The sequence below is a fragment of the Phocoena phocoena genome, chromosome 18, assembly GCF_963924675.1.
Source record: "Phocoena phocoena chromosome 18, mPhoPho1.1, whole genome shotgun sequence".
Classification (NCBI taxonomy): Eukaryota; Metazoa; Chordata; class Mammalia; order Artiodactyla; family Phocoenidae; genus Phocoena; species Phocoena phocoena.
In genome coordinates, this window is record NC_089236.1 from 8,649,383 (window position 1) to 8,663,807 (window position 14,425).

At 41.5% G+C, this 14,425-nt stretch overlaps 1 protein-coding gene across 2 annotated transcripts in view; it reads left to right on the forward strand.

Annotated features, from left to right (window-relative positions):
- The window catches only part of FRY (FRY microtubule binding protein), a 251,865-nt gene that overhangs the window by 187,746 nt on the left and 49,694 nt on the right, over positions 1–14,425 (forward strand). For both annotated transcript variants that reach the window (XM_065896299.1, XM_065896300.1), the window contains exons 40-46: positions 1,614–1,812; positions 3,217–3,338; positions 6,190–6,377; positions 7,405–7,499; positions 9,541–10,148; positions 11,298–11,395; positions 11,725–11,895. In XM_065896299.1, the coding sequence (XP_065752371.1) occupies positions 1,614–1,812; positions 3,217–3,338; positions 6,190–6,377; positions 7,405–7,499; positions 9,541–10,148; positions 11,298–11,395; positions 11,725–11,895 (1,481 nt within the window). The remainder of the gene's footprint in view (positions 1–1,613; positions 1,813–3,216; positions 3,339–6,189; positions 6,378–7,404; positions 7,500–9,540; positions 10,149–11,297; positions 11,396–11,724; positions 11,896–14,425) is intronic.

The following is a 14,425-nucleotide window of genomic DNA, read 5'->3' on the forward strand; positions in this document are numbered from 1 at the left end:
ACAGAAAGCATTAGCCGAGTCAAAGAAATGACCCCGTTGTGTCCAAGCTGCTCATGAAAACTCTCCCAAAAGGGTTGACCAGCAGTTCTCACTGAGAACCAGAACATTTTAAAATATCTTAAAATGGTGATGAACTGACAGAGTTCTGGGGCTACTTTTCTTTACCTCGTTATTTTGTACATCGCATTGGCACTGGATATGGGCTGGCATTTCATAAGTCACCACGTACTTCTCTCATTACCCTGAAAAGGAAGGACCTTTTATGCACTCCTGTCCTGGGCCCTGTCCTGTCTTCTGACAGACGTTGCATATTTCTCTGGAAAACAAATCTGAAGTCACTAACTCTGAAATGTAAGGACTTACTGATCTCAGTTTAAGCTCTTTATTTTGAACCAAGCTACACCTAATTGAAAGTAATCCATCAATAGCCTCTCAGAGACACAAAACTCTCTTTACTGTAGGCGATGCTTAAGTAAAAGATTCTGAAGACTGGCTGTTCTAGCTCCCCGAGGTAGGGATGTATTCCGTTAAGCACATGGCCTTAGAATGAGAAAATTGTAATCTCTGAATGCATCAGTTTTGTATTCACTATACCACTGATGTGGCATAAAATGGTTTAGAGTGGGGATTTACAAAACCAAAGCGAACACGATATACCGTAGGCAAGACCTTGTAAAATGATTGAAGCTCTATATAGTACACATGGACTAGGTGTACCAAAACTTTGAGAAGTGTCTTCTTTTTATAAACATTTGTTAAATATTTAGTGAACACCCAGTTTCAACTACAGTTGCTTTCAAATCCATACTAAAAACCTATGTGATAAAAATTGTCTTCATCTTATTATAATAGGCAACTGGGGTACAGGGAAGTTACATGACTCCCTGAGATTACACATTAAATGGCAGAGATAATACTCAGACCCAGGGCTTCTTACTCATAACTTAATATATCTGTCAGACACACCAGAACTATGTACTTTTTATAATTATTAAGTAGGAGAAAAGGAATGGTCGTGTGTATACATTTTCAAACCCACAACCTACCCAGAGATGTAGAATGCTACTTATACCATATTTATTTTGCCTACCTTGAGACATAGTTTATTAAAATATATTAATATACACACAGTATTCACAATTCTGGGTACATTTACTCAAAACATTATGTATAATCTACTTATCGCTGGTTAGTGTTGATATCGTCAAAAATGGTATCATTTCACATATTTAAGTTGTCTATTACCCAAGAATAATTTACTAACAGCACAGTTAGGTGCACATGCTTAGAGGAACTATTCATCAGCCTGTGCACGTGTGTGAGAATGCACACGCAGACACACACACACGCTTCTTTTGTAGAAAGCGTCAATTAAAACACCAGAGTAGAAAATAGCAGATCGCCCTCTGTTACCAAATGCACTCTCGTTTACACAGCAGTGCAATTAATCCGTAAGCAGGGAAAGAGTGTCAGTCTTATTTAATCATAGCCATAGCCAAAATGAAGCGTTTTTCCCCCCCAAAATTAAATAACTACACACTTCTTTATGCGCACCTCCTGACCTCATTAAGTGCCCGGCCTGCAAGTTCCACCTTGACCTTGTCTTCCGCCAGGTGGCTTTGACTTCCTGAGAGAGGACCAGTCCTCCCCGGTGCCAGACTCGGGGCTGAGCTCCAGTTCCACCTCCTCCAGTATCAGTCTGGGAGACAGCAGTGGGAACCTCCCGCAGATGACCCAAGAGGTTGAAGATGTGGACGCAGCTGCTGAAACAGACGAGAAGGCAAACAAGCTCATTGAGTTTCTGACCACCAGGTAATGAGGGGTCAGGAGATGGGCTGCTGTTTTCAGGTCAGTCTTTTGGAAAAGGGACATCACTTTAAAACCACAGATAGAAAAGCAAGCCTGGAGTTCTAGCAAAGTCTTCTTTCTTCTAAATTGTGTCTGCTGGAGTCTGTGTACAAGGCAGACACTGGTAGGCATTGTCACAGTGGAGAGGCAAGGAGATTTTGTGCATAAAGACCCTGCAGCAGGTGGAGGTGGGAGAAGTAGCTCCCAGAGGCGAGCGTGACTTTCACCATCTATTGGAGCTGCCAGGATCTGGGAGTTGAGACTTGGCAAAGAACATCACTCTGGAAAGCAAAGATATTAGCCACGGTCAACCCAGTGGCAGCTGCAGAGAGGACAGCTGTCTGCTCCTGTAGTCCAAGGAGTCATTTCTAAATGGAATTCAGAAACTAGAAACAGTAAGGATGCATGATAGGAAAGCGATCAAACTAATAATAAATCAAAATCGAGAAAAACTGCGAGCGATCCTGTTTTTTGCAGGTCTTCAGGCTCTTCTAAGGAACAATTTAACTTGGAAGGCTTCCAAATCTCTAGTCCCCTGAGGTCCAGTATTTGTATAAACACATGCTTACCTGTGACCTGGGGCATGCTGACCTTCCGCAGTGAGTTAAGTCCTGGAAGTCTAGTCTATATAAATATTTGTTATCTAGTATCTCACATGATTTTTCTTTATTCAATTAATGCATCAAGTAAAGCAAAAAATGAAGAGAGAGCATTTTTTTTTCGATGAATGGTTTAGAGTATTGTGTGCACTCAACTCAAACGTACAGGAAGCTCAGGGAGGGGCTGGTGGTGCCTCCATACTGGGTACCTCAGAGACCTGACTGCTTTGTGGAGAAGAAAGATACTGTCACCACTCGCTGCTGTCAGTGTTGGGAAGGGTGTTCTCTAAAATTCTCACCCCTGGATCCGTCCCATTCTTACTGTAGAAAACCAAATAGACAACAGAGGTTGTATCTTCAAGTTGGTGCTACAGTATTTGGCAACCTAATGATGTGATCCTGATACAAGCATTATCTCCGCAGATCCTAAGACATAGAAATTGAGTCTGTGTCTAAATCTATATTTAACATATTATATCATTTTGTTTAACAAACACATAGCGCCTACTATGTGCTAAATAAACACTGTCCTGGTGAATTGAGAGGTTTTAATTTTGTGGGTAAAACATAAGAAAAAGTGTGTCTCCATCAATTCGCTAGTTCTGTTTTGAGTATGCTCTTACGCTTTAGAAGACTGAAATTTACCACCAAATTAATATGTAAAAAATTTTAAAATGTATGTGGTACCTTTGGAGTTAGAACTGTGTATATGGTCTTAAAAATGCAAAACGATAGTTACATTTTTGACATTTTGTGTGTTTTGTTGAAGGGCATATGGTCCACTCTGGTGCCATGAGGACATCACACCCAAAAATCAGAATTCAAAGAGTGCTGAACAGCTCACTAATTTTCTACGTCATGTTGTATCCGTGTTTCGAGATTCCAAATCAGGTACTTCATCCTGTTTCTCCAAATCCCACTTTCAGCATTTTTCTATAATGGAGCTCATTCTCCCCATATAACCACACACTGTGTATGTATTTGTGTGTGTGTGTGCGTGTGTGTGTGTGTGTGTGTGTGTGTGTGTGTGTGTGTGTGTGTGTAAAATCCTGCATTCGGAAGCAATAGCAAAGGAATAGTCGTAGAGGATATTGAAGCTTTTTCAGATGTGCCTCAGTGATAGTTAATGTCACATATACTGATACTTGCATTATGCTCTATCAAATAATTTCCCCAATGTCTCTGTTCTCCTTGCTTCATTTACCTTACTAGAATTAAACTGTGCCTATATTAATTTTATTTAAAGAAGGCCATGAGAGAGAAGTCGTAGTCACTGACTGTCAGACTCAACTGTGAAAACTGTCAGCCTTGCAAACTGTTTTTTTTTAAAAAAAGAATTTTGTGATAAAATGTTTTCGGCTTTAAAAGGATTTGCTGGCAAGTCCTGTGCCAGTGACCACTCAACATTCTGAACACAGTCCGAGTCTAATTTAGACAGTAGTACCATCACAACATTTAAGCCCTTAGCTGCATTCCATTCAGATTCAGCTTGGCCTGGGCTGATATGTGTGTGAAATTTAAATTTGGTTCCTCAGCATGCTACAGCAGCTATCCCTGCCTTTTTTCACACAGCAGGCTGGCCACAGTAGATAGGGCTCACCACCTCTCCCGGCTGCTCTGTTAATTAGCACATTTCACAGTTTGAAACATTCCAGATTCGCCACGTCTCTTTCCATTATCAGAGGATACTTACTAAAAACCAAAAAATACTGTTAAACTGAAATGGGAAAGTTGTTCTAGGAATAGGATTGCCATTTCTTGTTTTGAGTTTCCCCTTTGGAATTTCTTTGAAATATTAAGACTGCTTTTATTGGTATTTCCCCCACTTAAACGTCACTTAATAGCCTAAAGGAAGAAATTTATGATGTGAACTCTTCATTTGTGGAACACTCTTGATTGTGTGAAGATACTAAAAATGAGAAAACGTATGAGTACCTTATATAGCATATTCTCAGACGGTATTTCAGGCTGCTTAGAATATTGTATGTCTTTTCACATCTTGCACGAGACACTTTTACCCACCTCGGTTTCCTTGTACATTGCTACTTTCTGCCTGTTTCCAATCCAGCACAATAAGATGTGTTCCTGGAAACACTTGTATTAGTCAGGGTGGCATAGCTGCTATAACAAATAACCCCCAAAGCTCAGAGACCTGACACAAGAGGCCGTTTCTGGACCACATAACAGTTCTATGTGGACATTTGGGAGACAGCCTTCCACCTGGTGCTTCAGGGACCCTCTGCCCTGTGGCCCTGTCATCCCCTAGGCTCGGAGGTCTCAGCCCTCTGTGTCCGTGGGGCAGGTGAAGGAAGAGAGTGTGTGGAGGATTGCTCGGGAGGAGTTTACATGCTAGCTTTGCATGTGACGTCCGGTGCTTCTTCCTACGTTCCACTGGCCAGAACTCAGGCACGAGGTCACGCCTGATTTCCAGGAAGGCTGGGAAATGTACAATCAGTGTGTAACAGGGAGTAAAGGAAACCTTTTTCTTTTCTCTGCCACCCATGAAATAGCTTTTCCCAAAGGACATCGTCTTAGTGGTGGTGGGACGGGGGAGGATTCTGCCATCCTACTAGTACAGTTCCAGCAGTATGATTTCAGTAAGCTTTTGTTCATTGCCAGGGGACCTAACCCCCATATATTAAATGGCTTACGTAGAAAAATATGTTTTGAAAAGCAAAATAAAGATGTAAAAAACTATCTTGAAACATCCATTCATATGGGTTTAATCCTGTATTTACTGCCCTGAATGTGTCTAAGTCCATTTTCCAGGACGCTTTGTTGACTCTGCAGGAACATTTTCTTATATGGTCTTACGTGTCTCTGGGGTGAGAGAGCCAAGCAGCAGCTAACAACAGTAACACTGAATTATCCCTCCTGGTCTCATTCGTGAGACAATCGAATGTGCCACAGAGCCTCTAGACCACGGAGACAGCTCAAGTCGGTGTTTTCATCATGTCCTGTGACTCTCGTAACCTGATTTTCTCCCTGTAAAGAGGCACAGCAGGTGTAGGGGTTAGTGGCCCAGTAATCAGTCATGGACTTTCCCTTCTGCTTTCATTTCTGTCTGATCACATGGTTTCCTGAGGACTGAGATTACCTTCATGCTGGTGGAAGAACAAATATTCAGGCGAAAGTTTAAATGATGCCTGCCTTCTCTGCAGTGCCTACACCTCCATATCTGCATGTTTATGGACTCTTCTGAAGAGCAAAGACTTTGGCCGAGGCCTTGGCTATGCTTCGCTTTCCTCTGCATACACAAGTCCTCCAGAAACTTGTTTCTAACAAATTCTCGTATGAAAACAGGAGTGAAAGTATTCTGTGTAAAAAGTACAGAAGAACAATGTCAAACAGTAGCAGTGTAATAGATAATAATACACTTGTGAGCACATATTATGTATCAGAGACAGTACTAAGCCCTTTTTAAGTTGTTTGATTTTTCACGACCCCTCTGAGGTAAATGCTGCTATCCACAAGGGAAAGACGAGGAAGCAGGCTCGCAGAGAATTAGCTTCTTTCCCAGAGTCCCAAATCCCCCATTCAAAACTAGGACCACCTTGCTCCAAAGCTTCTGACTGTACTCCACTATGCCTCCTTAAGACTGATTCAGATTTGGGTTTTATTTTAAAATGGTTAATTTTTAAATAAGTAGCACCAGGAGGTAGCGCTGTGCAGTTAGCCTGTTGTAAACGTGCGGATAACTGGTGTCCAAACCGGCTGACCTGCTCCCACCCCTGTGCCCTAGGTTTCCACCTGGAGCAGCAGCTGAGTGAAGTTGCTCTGCAGACAGCCCTCGCCAGCTCTTCCAGACACTATGCCGGCCGGTCCTTCCAGATATTCCGGGCCCTCAAACAGCCACTGTCAGCACACGCCTTGTCGGACCTTCTCTCGAGGCTGGTGGAGGTGATTGGAGAGCATGGAGATGAGATTCAGGTACGGAAGGAAAGTCCAGGAACTCACCCTTCTCTCAGCTCAGAGATGGGGTGTTAATAACTTTCTTTGAGCTTTCTTCCTCTCGCCAAGTATCCCAGCCATTTGGACGTGTACAATTTATTGTGAAATTCTAGAGGTTGACTTTTATTTTTACAAAAATCACTCCAGGGGGCATTGTTCTAGCAATTCAGTGGACACTTTTATCGAGCCAACAACTGAAATCCTGTGGTGACTCTTTGTGTTGTTTTGTCTTTATTGATTTTATTTGGTGGGGGCTGAGGGAGTTGTCTTGTTTTGTCTTTTCTACTAACAACCTAAGACGCAGTTGTGCAACCTGCCCACCCAGAGAAGGGATCGCTGTTGTGTCTGCACAAAGCACCACACCTGTCTGTGTGGTTAGCCTTCTGTAAACTGGGAAAAGTGAAAGAAATAGTGGGGAGAATAGATGCCACAGGAAGACCCTGTGGACTGGGGACCCCAGAGACCGGGGAGCTGGAAAGCCAGGGGCATTACAAGCTCTGTAGCTTGGGCCAAAGCCTTCTTTTCCACCAGAAATGTTCTGCATCTCAGAGGACCTGCGTGCCTGTAGACTTCAACTTCTTTTCCTCCTCCTGGCCATTGGCAGTACACTATAAAATGCCCTTGGGACACAGCCCTTCTCATACTTCATCTCTTAATCCTGGCTTTCCGACGTTGCCACTCTGTATTTCACATGCCCACCATCCCCCTCAACAAGGGGCCATGCTTGTCCCTTGCCCCTCCCTGTTGGATTTCAAATGAGATTGATCTGTGGAAGACCTCACAGCTAGGGAAATAAATCTTCATGATTACCTGCTAACTCCTAAGCCGTCTGAATTTCCTAAGTGGCCCTTAAAATTTGTTTGTAGCCTTCGTACATTAATGTAACCATGACTGTCTAACTTTCAATATTACCATTATTTGAATAGTTTGTTTTGATTAAATTTATCTTCAGGAAGTTAACAGTAGTTATAAGCAGTACAGAATGTTGTCTTTGCCTGTTTGGCAGGGTTATGTAATGGAAGCACTCCTTACCTTGGAAGCTGCTGTGGATAACTTGTCTGACTGCCTGAAGAACAGTGATCTCTTAACTGTATTATCTCGGTGAGAATCAGTTTAACTTCGTTTTGAAAATCAAATATGCTGTACTGAATATTTGGGAAATGCCTGGACTTTGGGCAATGTCTAAAGAGCAAATCCAGTTTTGGAAGTCTGTGTATGATCCAAGAAAGTACGTATGACATTTCCTTAAGTTAAAAAAAAAAAGTTACAACACACACACACACACACACACGCGCACACACACACACACACACACACACAGTAGAGAAGTATTTTAAAACATCAGCAAGATAGACAATAAATGGGGCTTCCCTGGTTGCGCAGTGGTTGAGAGTCCGCCTGCCGATGCAGGGGACACATGCCCCGGTCTGGGAAGATCCCACAAGCCGTGGAGCAACTAGGCGCATGAGCCATGGCTGCTGAGCCTGCGCGTGCTCCGCAACGGGAGAGGCCACAACAGTGAGAGGCCCGCCTACCACAAAAAAAAAAAAAAAATAGACAATAAATGTTATTTCTAAATAACACAAATATTAATGATTTTTTCATTTCTTATTTCTTTGAGTATTTTTTCAAATTTTATGTAATTATCCTATTTATTACATTCTATAGAAACAAAGTATTTTATTTTTTAATTTTTAAAAATTTTTTTATTTGGGCCGGCTTTCATCGTGGTGGCTTCTCTGGTTGTGGAGCATGGGGTCTAAGCGCATGGACTTCAGTAGTTGTGACATGTGGGCTCAGTAGTTGTGGCACACAGGCTCAGTAGTTGTGGCATATGGGCTTAGTTGCTCCATGGCATGTGGGATCTTCCTGGACCAGGGCTCAAACCCATGTCCCCCGCATTGGCAGGAGGATTCTTAACCACTGCACCACCGGGAAGTCCTATTATTTATTTTTGGCTGCATTGGGCCTTCGCTGCTGCATGCAGCCTTTCTCTAGTTGTGGCGAGTGGGGGCTACTTTTCCTTGCGGTGCGCGGGCTTCTCATTGCAGTGGCCTCTCCTGTTGCAGAGCATGGGCTCTAGGTGCACGAGCTTCAGTAGTTGTGGTACGTGGGCTCAGTAGTTGTGGTGCATGGGCTCAGTCACTCTACAGCATGTGGGATCTTCCCAGGCCATGGATCAAACCCATGTCCCCTGCATTGGCAGGCAGATTCTTAACCACTGTGCCACCAAGGAAGCCCCAAAGTATTATTTTTTTAAATGAATATGTATGAAACACAACTGATCAATCACTATAAAAGCAGTTGGAATAAATGTTGATTTTACTTGAAGAAATTTCTACCTTAGGATCTTTCTTTTTTAAAATTTTTCAATTCCTTTTGCTCCTGGCAATGTTTGATAGCCCATTTCAGATCACTCACAATTTTGTATTCTGTTTGTGTAATTAAGCTCAACTTGCTTGAAATTCAGTTGGCAATGTTATATCACGCTGAGCTTTGTTTCATTTTTAAGTTGAACATTTTTATGCATACTTAATTTTCGTGTGATTAATAACATCATACATACTTATCTATAGAAACCTACAGATTAACCTAAATCAGTAAAAATTTAGCAAGAATGTTCATAAAGAGTTCTATCTTTTCAGCCTGAAATAGATTTAGAAATCATTTTTCATAAACGTTTATAAGTACAAAACTTTTCCTTTGATACAAACATTTACTTTTTTTTCCTAGATATTTCTTCATCTGTTCTTTTTATCAGTCAGTTAATAGAATATTAACATTTGTACCTATCAGGTACATTTTATTTTGTAATTACTCTTACCCAAATTCAAACAAAAATAAATGAAAGATCAGTAAACTTTACAGACAACTGCTTATTTCTTTAACTTTTTGATAAGTGGAAATCAGTATTTGGTTTTGTTGGTGAGGGTTGTTCTGATTAAGTTTTGTTTTTCATAGCTTTATGTTTAAGAATAAGGAAACATATTCTCTCAGTTTAAGAATATGGAAAAATGAATAGAAAGTAATATTTCCAAAGAATGATTTCCCTTCCTCATTGTTTGTTGATGGATCTTGAGAGGACTAGCCTTTCACTGAAATGTGTTGGCTTCCTATTGAACTTTTTAACTTTTATACCCAGCTCTTCATCACCAGACTTAAGCTCTAACGCTAAACTAACAGCAAGCAGAAAGAGCACAGGACAACTCAATGTGAACCCTGGAACAGCCAGCGGCAGCACAGCAACTGCAGAGCGCAGCCGGCATCAAAGGAGCTTCTCTGTGCCCAAGAAGTTCGGTGTTGTCGACCGGTCCTCAGACCCACCTCGGAGTGCCACCCTGGACAGAATTCAGGCCTGTACCCAACAAGGCCTCTCCTCAAAAACCAGAAGCTCATCTTCCTTGAAGGACAGCCTCACAGACCCATCACACATAAACCATCCAACCAACCTGTTGGCCACCATCTTTTGGGTCACGGTGGCCTTGATGGAATCCGATTTTGAGTTTGAATACCTAATGGCCTTAAGGCTGTTGAACAGACTGCTGGCTCACATGCCACTCGATAAAGCTGAGAACCGAGAAAAACTGGAGAAACTCCAGGCACAGCTCAAGTGGGCGGACTTCTCAGGGTTGCAGCAGCTGCTCCTGAAGGGATTCACCTCTGTCACCACCACCGACCTTACCCTGCAGCTGTTCAGTTTGCTGACACCGGTGTCCAGAGTCTCCATGGTGGACTCATCCCAAGCCATTGGTAAAGCCCACATCACTCACGCTCTTACAGTTCTGGTCATGGTGGGACTCAAGTTTAGTGTAATAAGATAATGTGGGCTTAGTACTTCTAACGATTCTGCTTAAAAATGGTCCTTTGGGAATACTTTGTTCTTTCTTTTAAAATTCTATATAAGTCTTAAAATTCTATGTAAGTCTTAATTATGTATATTGTAAGAGATATTTTTAAGGCAATAGCGTAAAAGGGGCAGGAGTAATACATAAGACAGTAAGTAATCAATTCTTTATGCTTTCCAGATCAAATTGTAGACAGTGTTGGTTTATTCCATTGCTGTTGTACAGACTTTTATCCCTTTTTTCTTAACTCCTAAATCTTTTATTTTTCTAAGCCTTTCTTTTCCTCTTGAAAATTCCCTTGGTTCCCTATCGTTTTGAATTAAGCCAACAACAAACCATATTTTTTTTTTTTTTTTTTTTTTTTTTTTTTGCGGTACATGGGCCTTTCACTGTGTGGCCTCTCCCCTTGTGGAGCACAGGCTCCGGATGCGCAGGCTCAGCGGCCATGGCTCACGGGCCCAGCCACTCCGCGGCATGTGGGATCTTCCCGGACCGGGGCACAAACCCATGTCCCCTGCATCAGCAGGTGGACTCTCAACCACTGCGCCACCAGGGAAGCCCCAAACCAGATTTTTAATGACCATGGCATGTGGCCCAGAATTCTTTCCAGGAAGCCAAAGCTTGATACAGTGGAGCTAAGCTACTCCTCATCATTTTAAAGAGTTTTTCTGATTACATGAGTAAGACTTAAATGGATTGGCCTGTGTCTTCTCAAGCAGGTTTTCCTTAAAATACATTTTTGATAAAAATTCAAACTAGTGCTTCAGTCCATTTTAATCTGCTTTTTAAAATCTGTGCCAATCATTCTTATTTGCAACAGTCCGTAGCAAAACAGCCGCTGAACCTGCAAATTACAAATGTACTTCAGTGCCTCCTTTGAAACGGTGCCATTGCAGCCGTACATTTTTCCTGGATTTATGTTAGTTCAGATCAAAGCTGCTTCAAAAGGCTGCTTTTGCAGCACCTCAGAATAAAATCTGTAATATGCCTTCCCGCTATTAATGGTTTAAATGCACCATATTCACTTGTCTCCATTGTATCTTCTCTAATCCAGGGTTTCCACTGAATGTCTTGTGTCTTCTGCCCCAGCTGATACAGCATTTTGAAAACCCCGGCCAGTTCTGTAAGGATATAGCTGAAAGGATTGCTCAGGTATGCCTTACAGTTTCAGGCACATTCAAGGCCTAATGGTGGACGGAGATTACCAGGCTCAGACAGGGTGATGAGTTTCATAAACCTGAAAATAATAACTGGTATCACTAGTAATTCACATCTCTGCGTGGCTGATTTGCATTGTCATTTCATTATTGAGAAAACAAGTGGAAAAAAATTGTGAAAATTAAATTACTAAGCGCCTCTGCAGCTACCCAAAAAATGTATCGATCAATTTTCCAGGCTGCTGGAGCTTATAGCAAAACTGCTGACATTTCTTCCTTTTCATCAGGCTATTTTATCCCTAATTGATTTTCTTCTTGTAAAAGGTTTGTTTGGAAGAGAAGAACCCCAAACTTTCCAACCTTGCACATGTCATGACTCTATATAAAACACACAGCTACACGAGGGACTGTACCACGTGGGTCAACGTGGTCTGTCGATACCTTCATGAAGCATATGCTGACATTACCTTGAATATGGTTACCTACCTGGCAGAGGTAAGCTCTTCAATTAAGGATAAAATCTGTTATGGTTTCTATGGGTAAAATATGTATGTAAAACTGATAACAGTAGCCTTAACTTATTGATCACCTATTATCTACTGGCATAGATGCTGTATGGAATCATTTAAAATCCTCACAACAACCCCGTGATGTAGGGTTCTTTATTTTAACAAAGATTCCGAGGCTCAGCCGGGTTAAGTAATCTGCCACAAGTTTAAGGTGAAATGAGGTGTAGCTGCCTCCGAAGCTTAAACTCCTTTTTACTACACTAATACCTGTCAGACATGGCAGAGATGAGGAGATTTTATCTGCATTATTCTCGGTGTTCAGATCTTATTTAAGGAGTTATTGTGTGGCTTGTATGTTTAATGGTTGTTTGCTCTGAACTCATTAACAAGGCATATATTTTTGAAAAAAACTTTTTATCTTCATCTTTTGTGTTTCTTTTTAAAACTGGGATGGGATTTTTGTCCTCATACCAGTGTGTTCCTAGCACATTCATTGCAAACCCCTACTCTCACTTCTGTGTACGCTGATGCTAGAAATACGTACCACTTTCGGCACGTGATGAAATGTTATTCTTCAGCACCCCCAGACCCCAACTGGTTTACTATACAAGGTCATGAAATCTATGAGGCAAGTGATTGATAGTATTACCTTGTTTTAGCATTTTCAGCGTTTGCTTTTCCTCTCCGGATCTGCGTTCATGCCTCTTGCTGGGGCCTTTTCAGAAGGGATGAAGACAGTCCATTCTAATTTTTCTTGTATTATATCACCAATTCAGAATGCAGATAGGTTAAGAATCAGTCATTTTCGGAAAGGCTCCATAAGACTGAAAGCCTCTACCTAGAAAAAGGTAGCTGCTTCGTCCACCAGCATATATAGTTGACCCTGCAAGATTTTGGTTTGCAACCCAGATCAGCAATGTTGGGCTGTATTTGCACTGTCAGCAGCCGAGGATTATTTTGCTCTTTTCACACCCCCATCCCTGGCATTTAAAGAACCTCTCTTAAGTGCCACCCTACTGCTTTTGATAATCACCTCGGTCGCATCTGTCCCTGCAAGAGTTACTAATCCAGCACACACATACCTTAGCACACAAGAAGCACCGGGATAAACAACACAAACGCCCTGCTTACCAAGGCAGCCAACGCCTGTTTTAAAACAAGGTGAACTGGGAGAGAGCAAGGAGGCAAAATTTGTTTGGTTCACTAGTCATAAAAGTTTGGGCTGTGGTCTGTACCTACGATGGAATATTATTCAGGCTTAAAAAGGAATGAAGTACTGGCACATGCTACAACATAGATGAACCTTGAAAATATTATGCTAAGTGAAATCAGCCAGACACAAGAGGACAAATACATGATTCCACTTATATGAGGAACACAGAAGAGGCAAATTTATAGCCGCTGTTTCACAGTTATAGACTTTCAGTTTGGGATGATGAACAAGTCCTGGAAATAAATAGTGGTCATGGTTGCACAACAATGTGGGTGTACTTAATGCCGCTTAATTGTACACCTAGAAATAGTTAAAATGGTAAATTTTATGTTACATGTATTTTACCACCATAAAAAAAAATTAAAGTGGATATCCTAATTTGTTCTATGCTGCCCTTATCAACAATTGTCACCAAAAGTTTTATTATAAGCTTACCTACTCACTACATATGATATAAATTAACTGCTATTTCAGTTAGTCCCATGTTCTTTCAGGTGTTGGCCAGGTACCTACATACAATTTTAGGCAGCTGTGGTCACTGTTTCCATTGAACCTGCTGTGCTCACTTCACGCTAACTTTGTATGTGTGTATGTGTTGACGTAGCTCACATCTTGTCACTTTCAGTAACTGTGGAACTATATCGTTAACCATCTACCTTTTGTTGCTTGTATTCATCATTTTTTTAAAAATGGTCCTTTGATGCAGACTTTTTATCAGATTATATTTAGCTCATTTTTCCTGGTGGCATTTCCCAAAAAATCTATCCAGGTAAAGCTCATGGATACATTTGGGAAAATGTATGCATTTGGGAAATTGGTCTTCACAGAGATTTTCCCAATTTACAATACTACAAACAATGTATAAATATTCAGGTTATCCCATATCCCCACTAAATTCTATCATTCCATTTATACATGTTTTCAGTTGAATATTTTTATTGGTACTTTAAAATTAATCTCTTTATGTATTTCCTTTCTAGTGAAGATATTCCTTTTTTCATACAATAGATCTGTGGCATTGTATATTTCCTCATCTGTTAACTGTTCAGTTATTTCTTTGGGCCACTTTTTTTTTTTTAATTTATTTATTGTATTTTTGGCTGCGTCGGGTCTTCGTTGCTGCATGTGGGCTTCCTCCAGTTGTGGCGAGCGGGGGCTACTCTTCGTTGCAGTGCATGGGTTTCTCATTGCAGTGGCTTCTCTCGTTGCAGAGCACGGGCTCTAGGCGCGCGGGCTTCAGTAGTTGTGGCACGCGGGCTCTAGAGCGCAGGCTCAGTAGTTGTGGTGCACGGGCTTAGTTGCT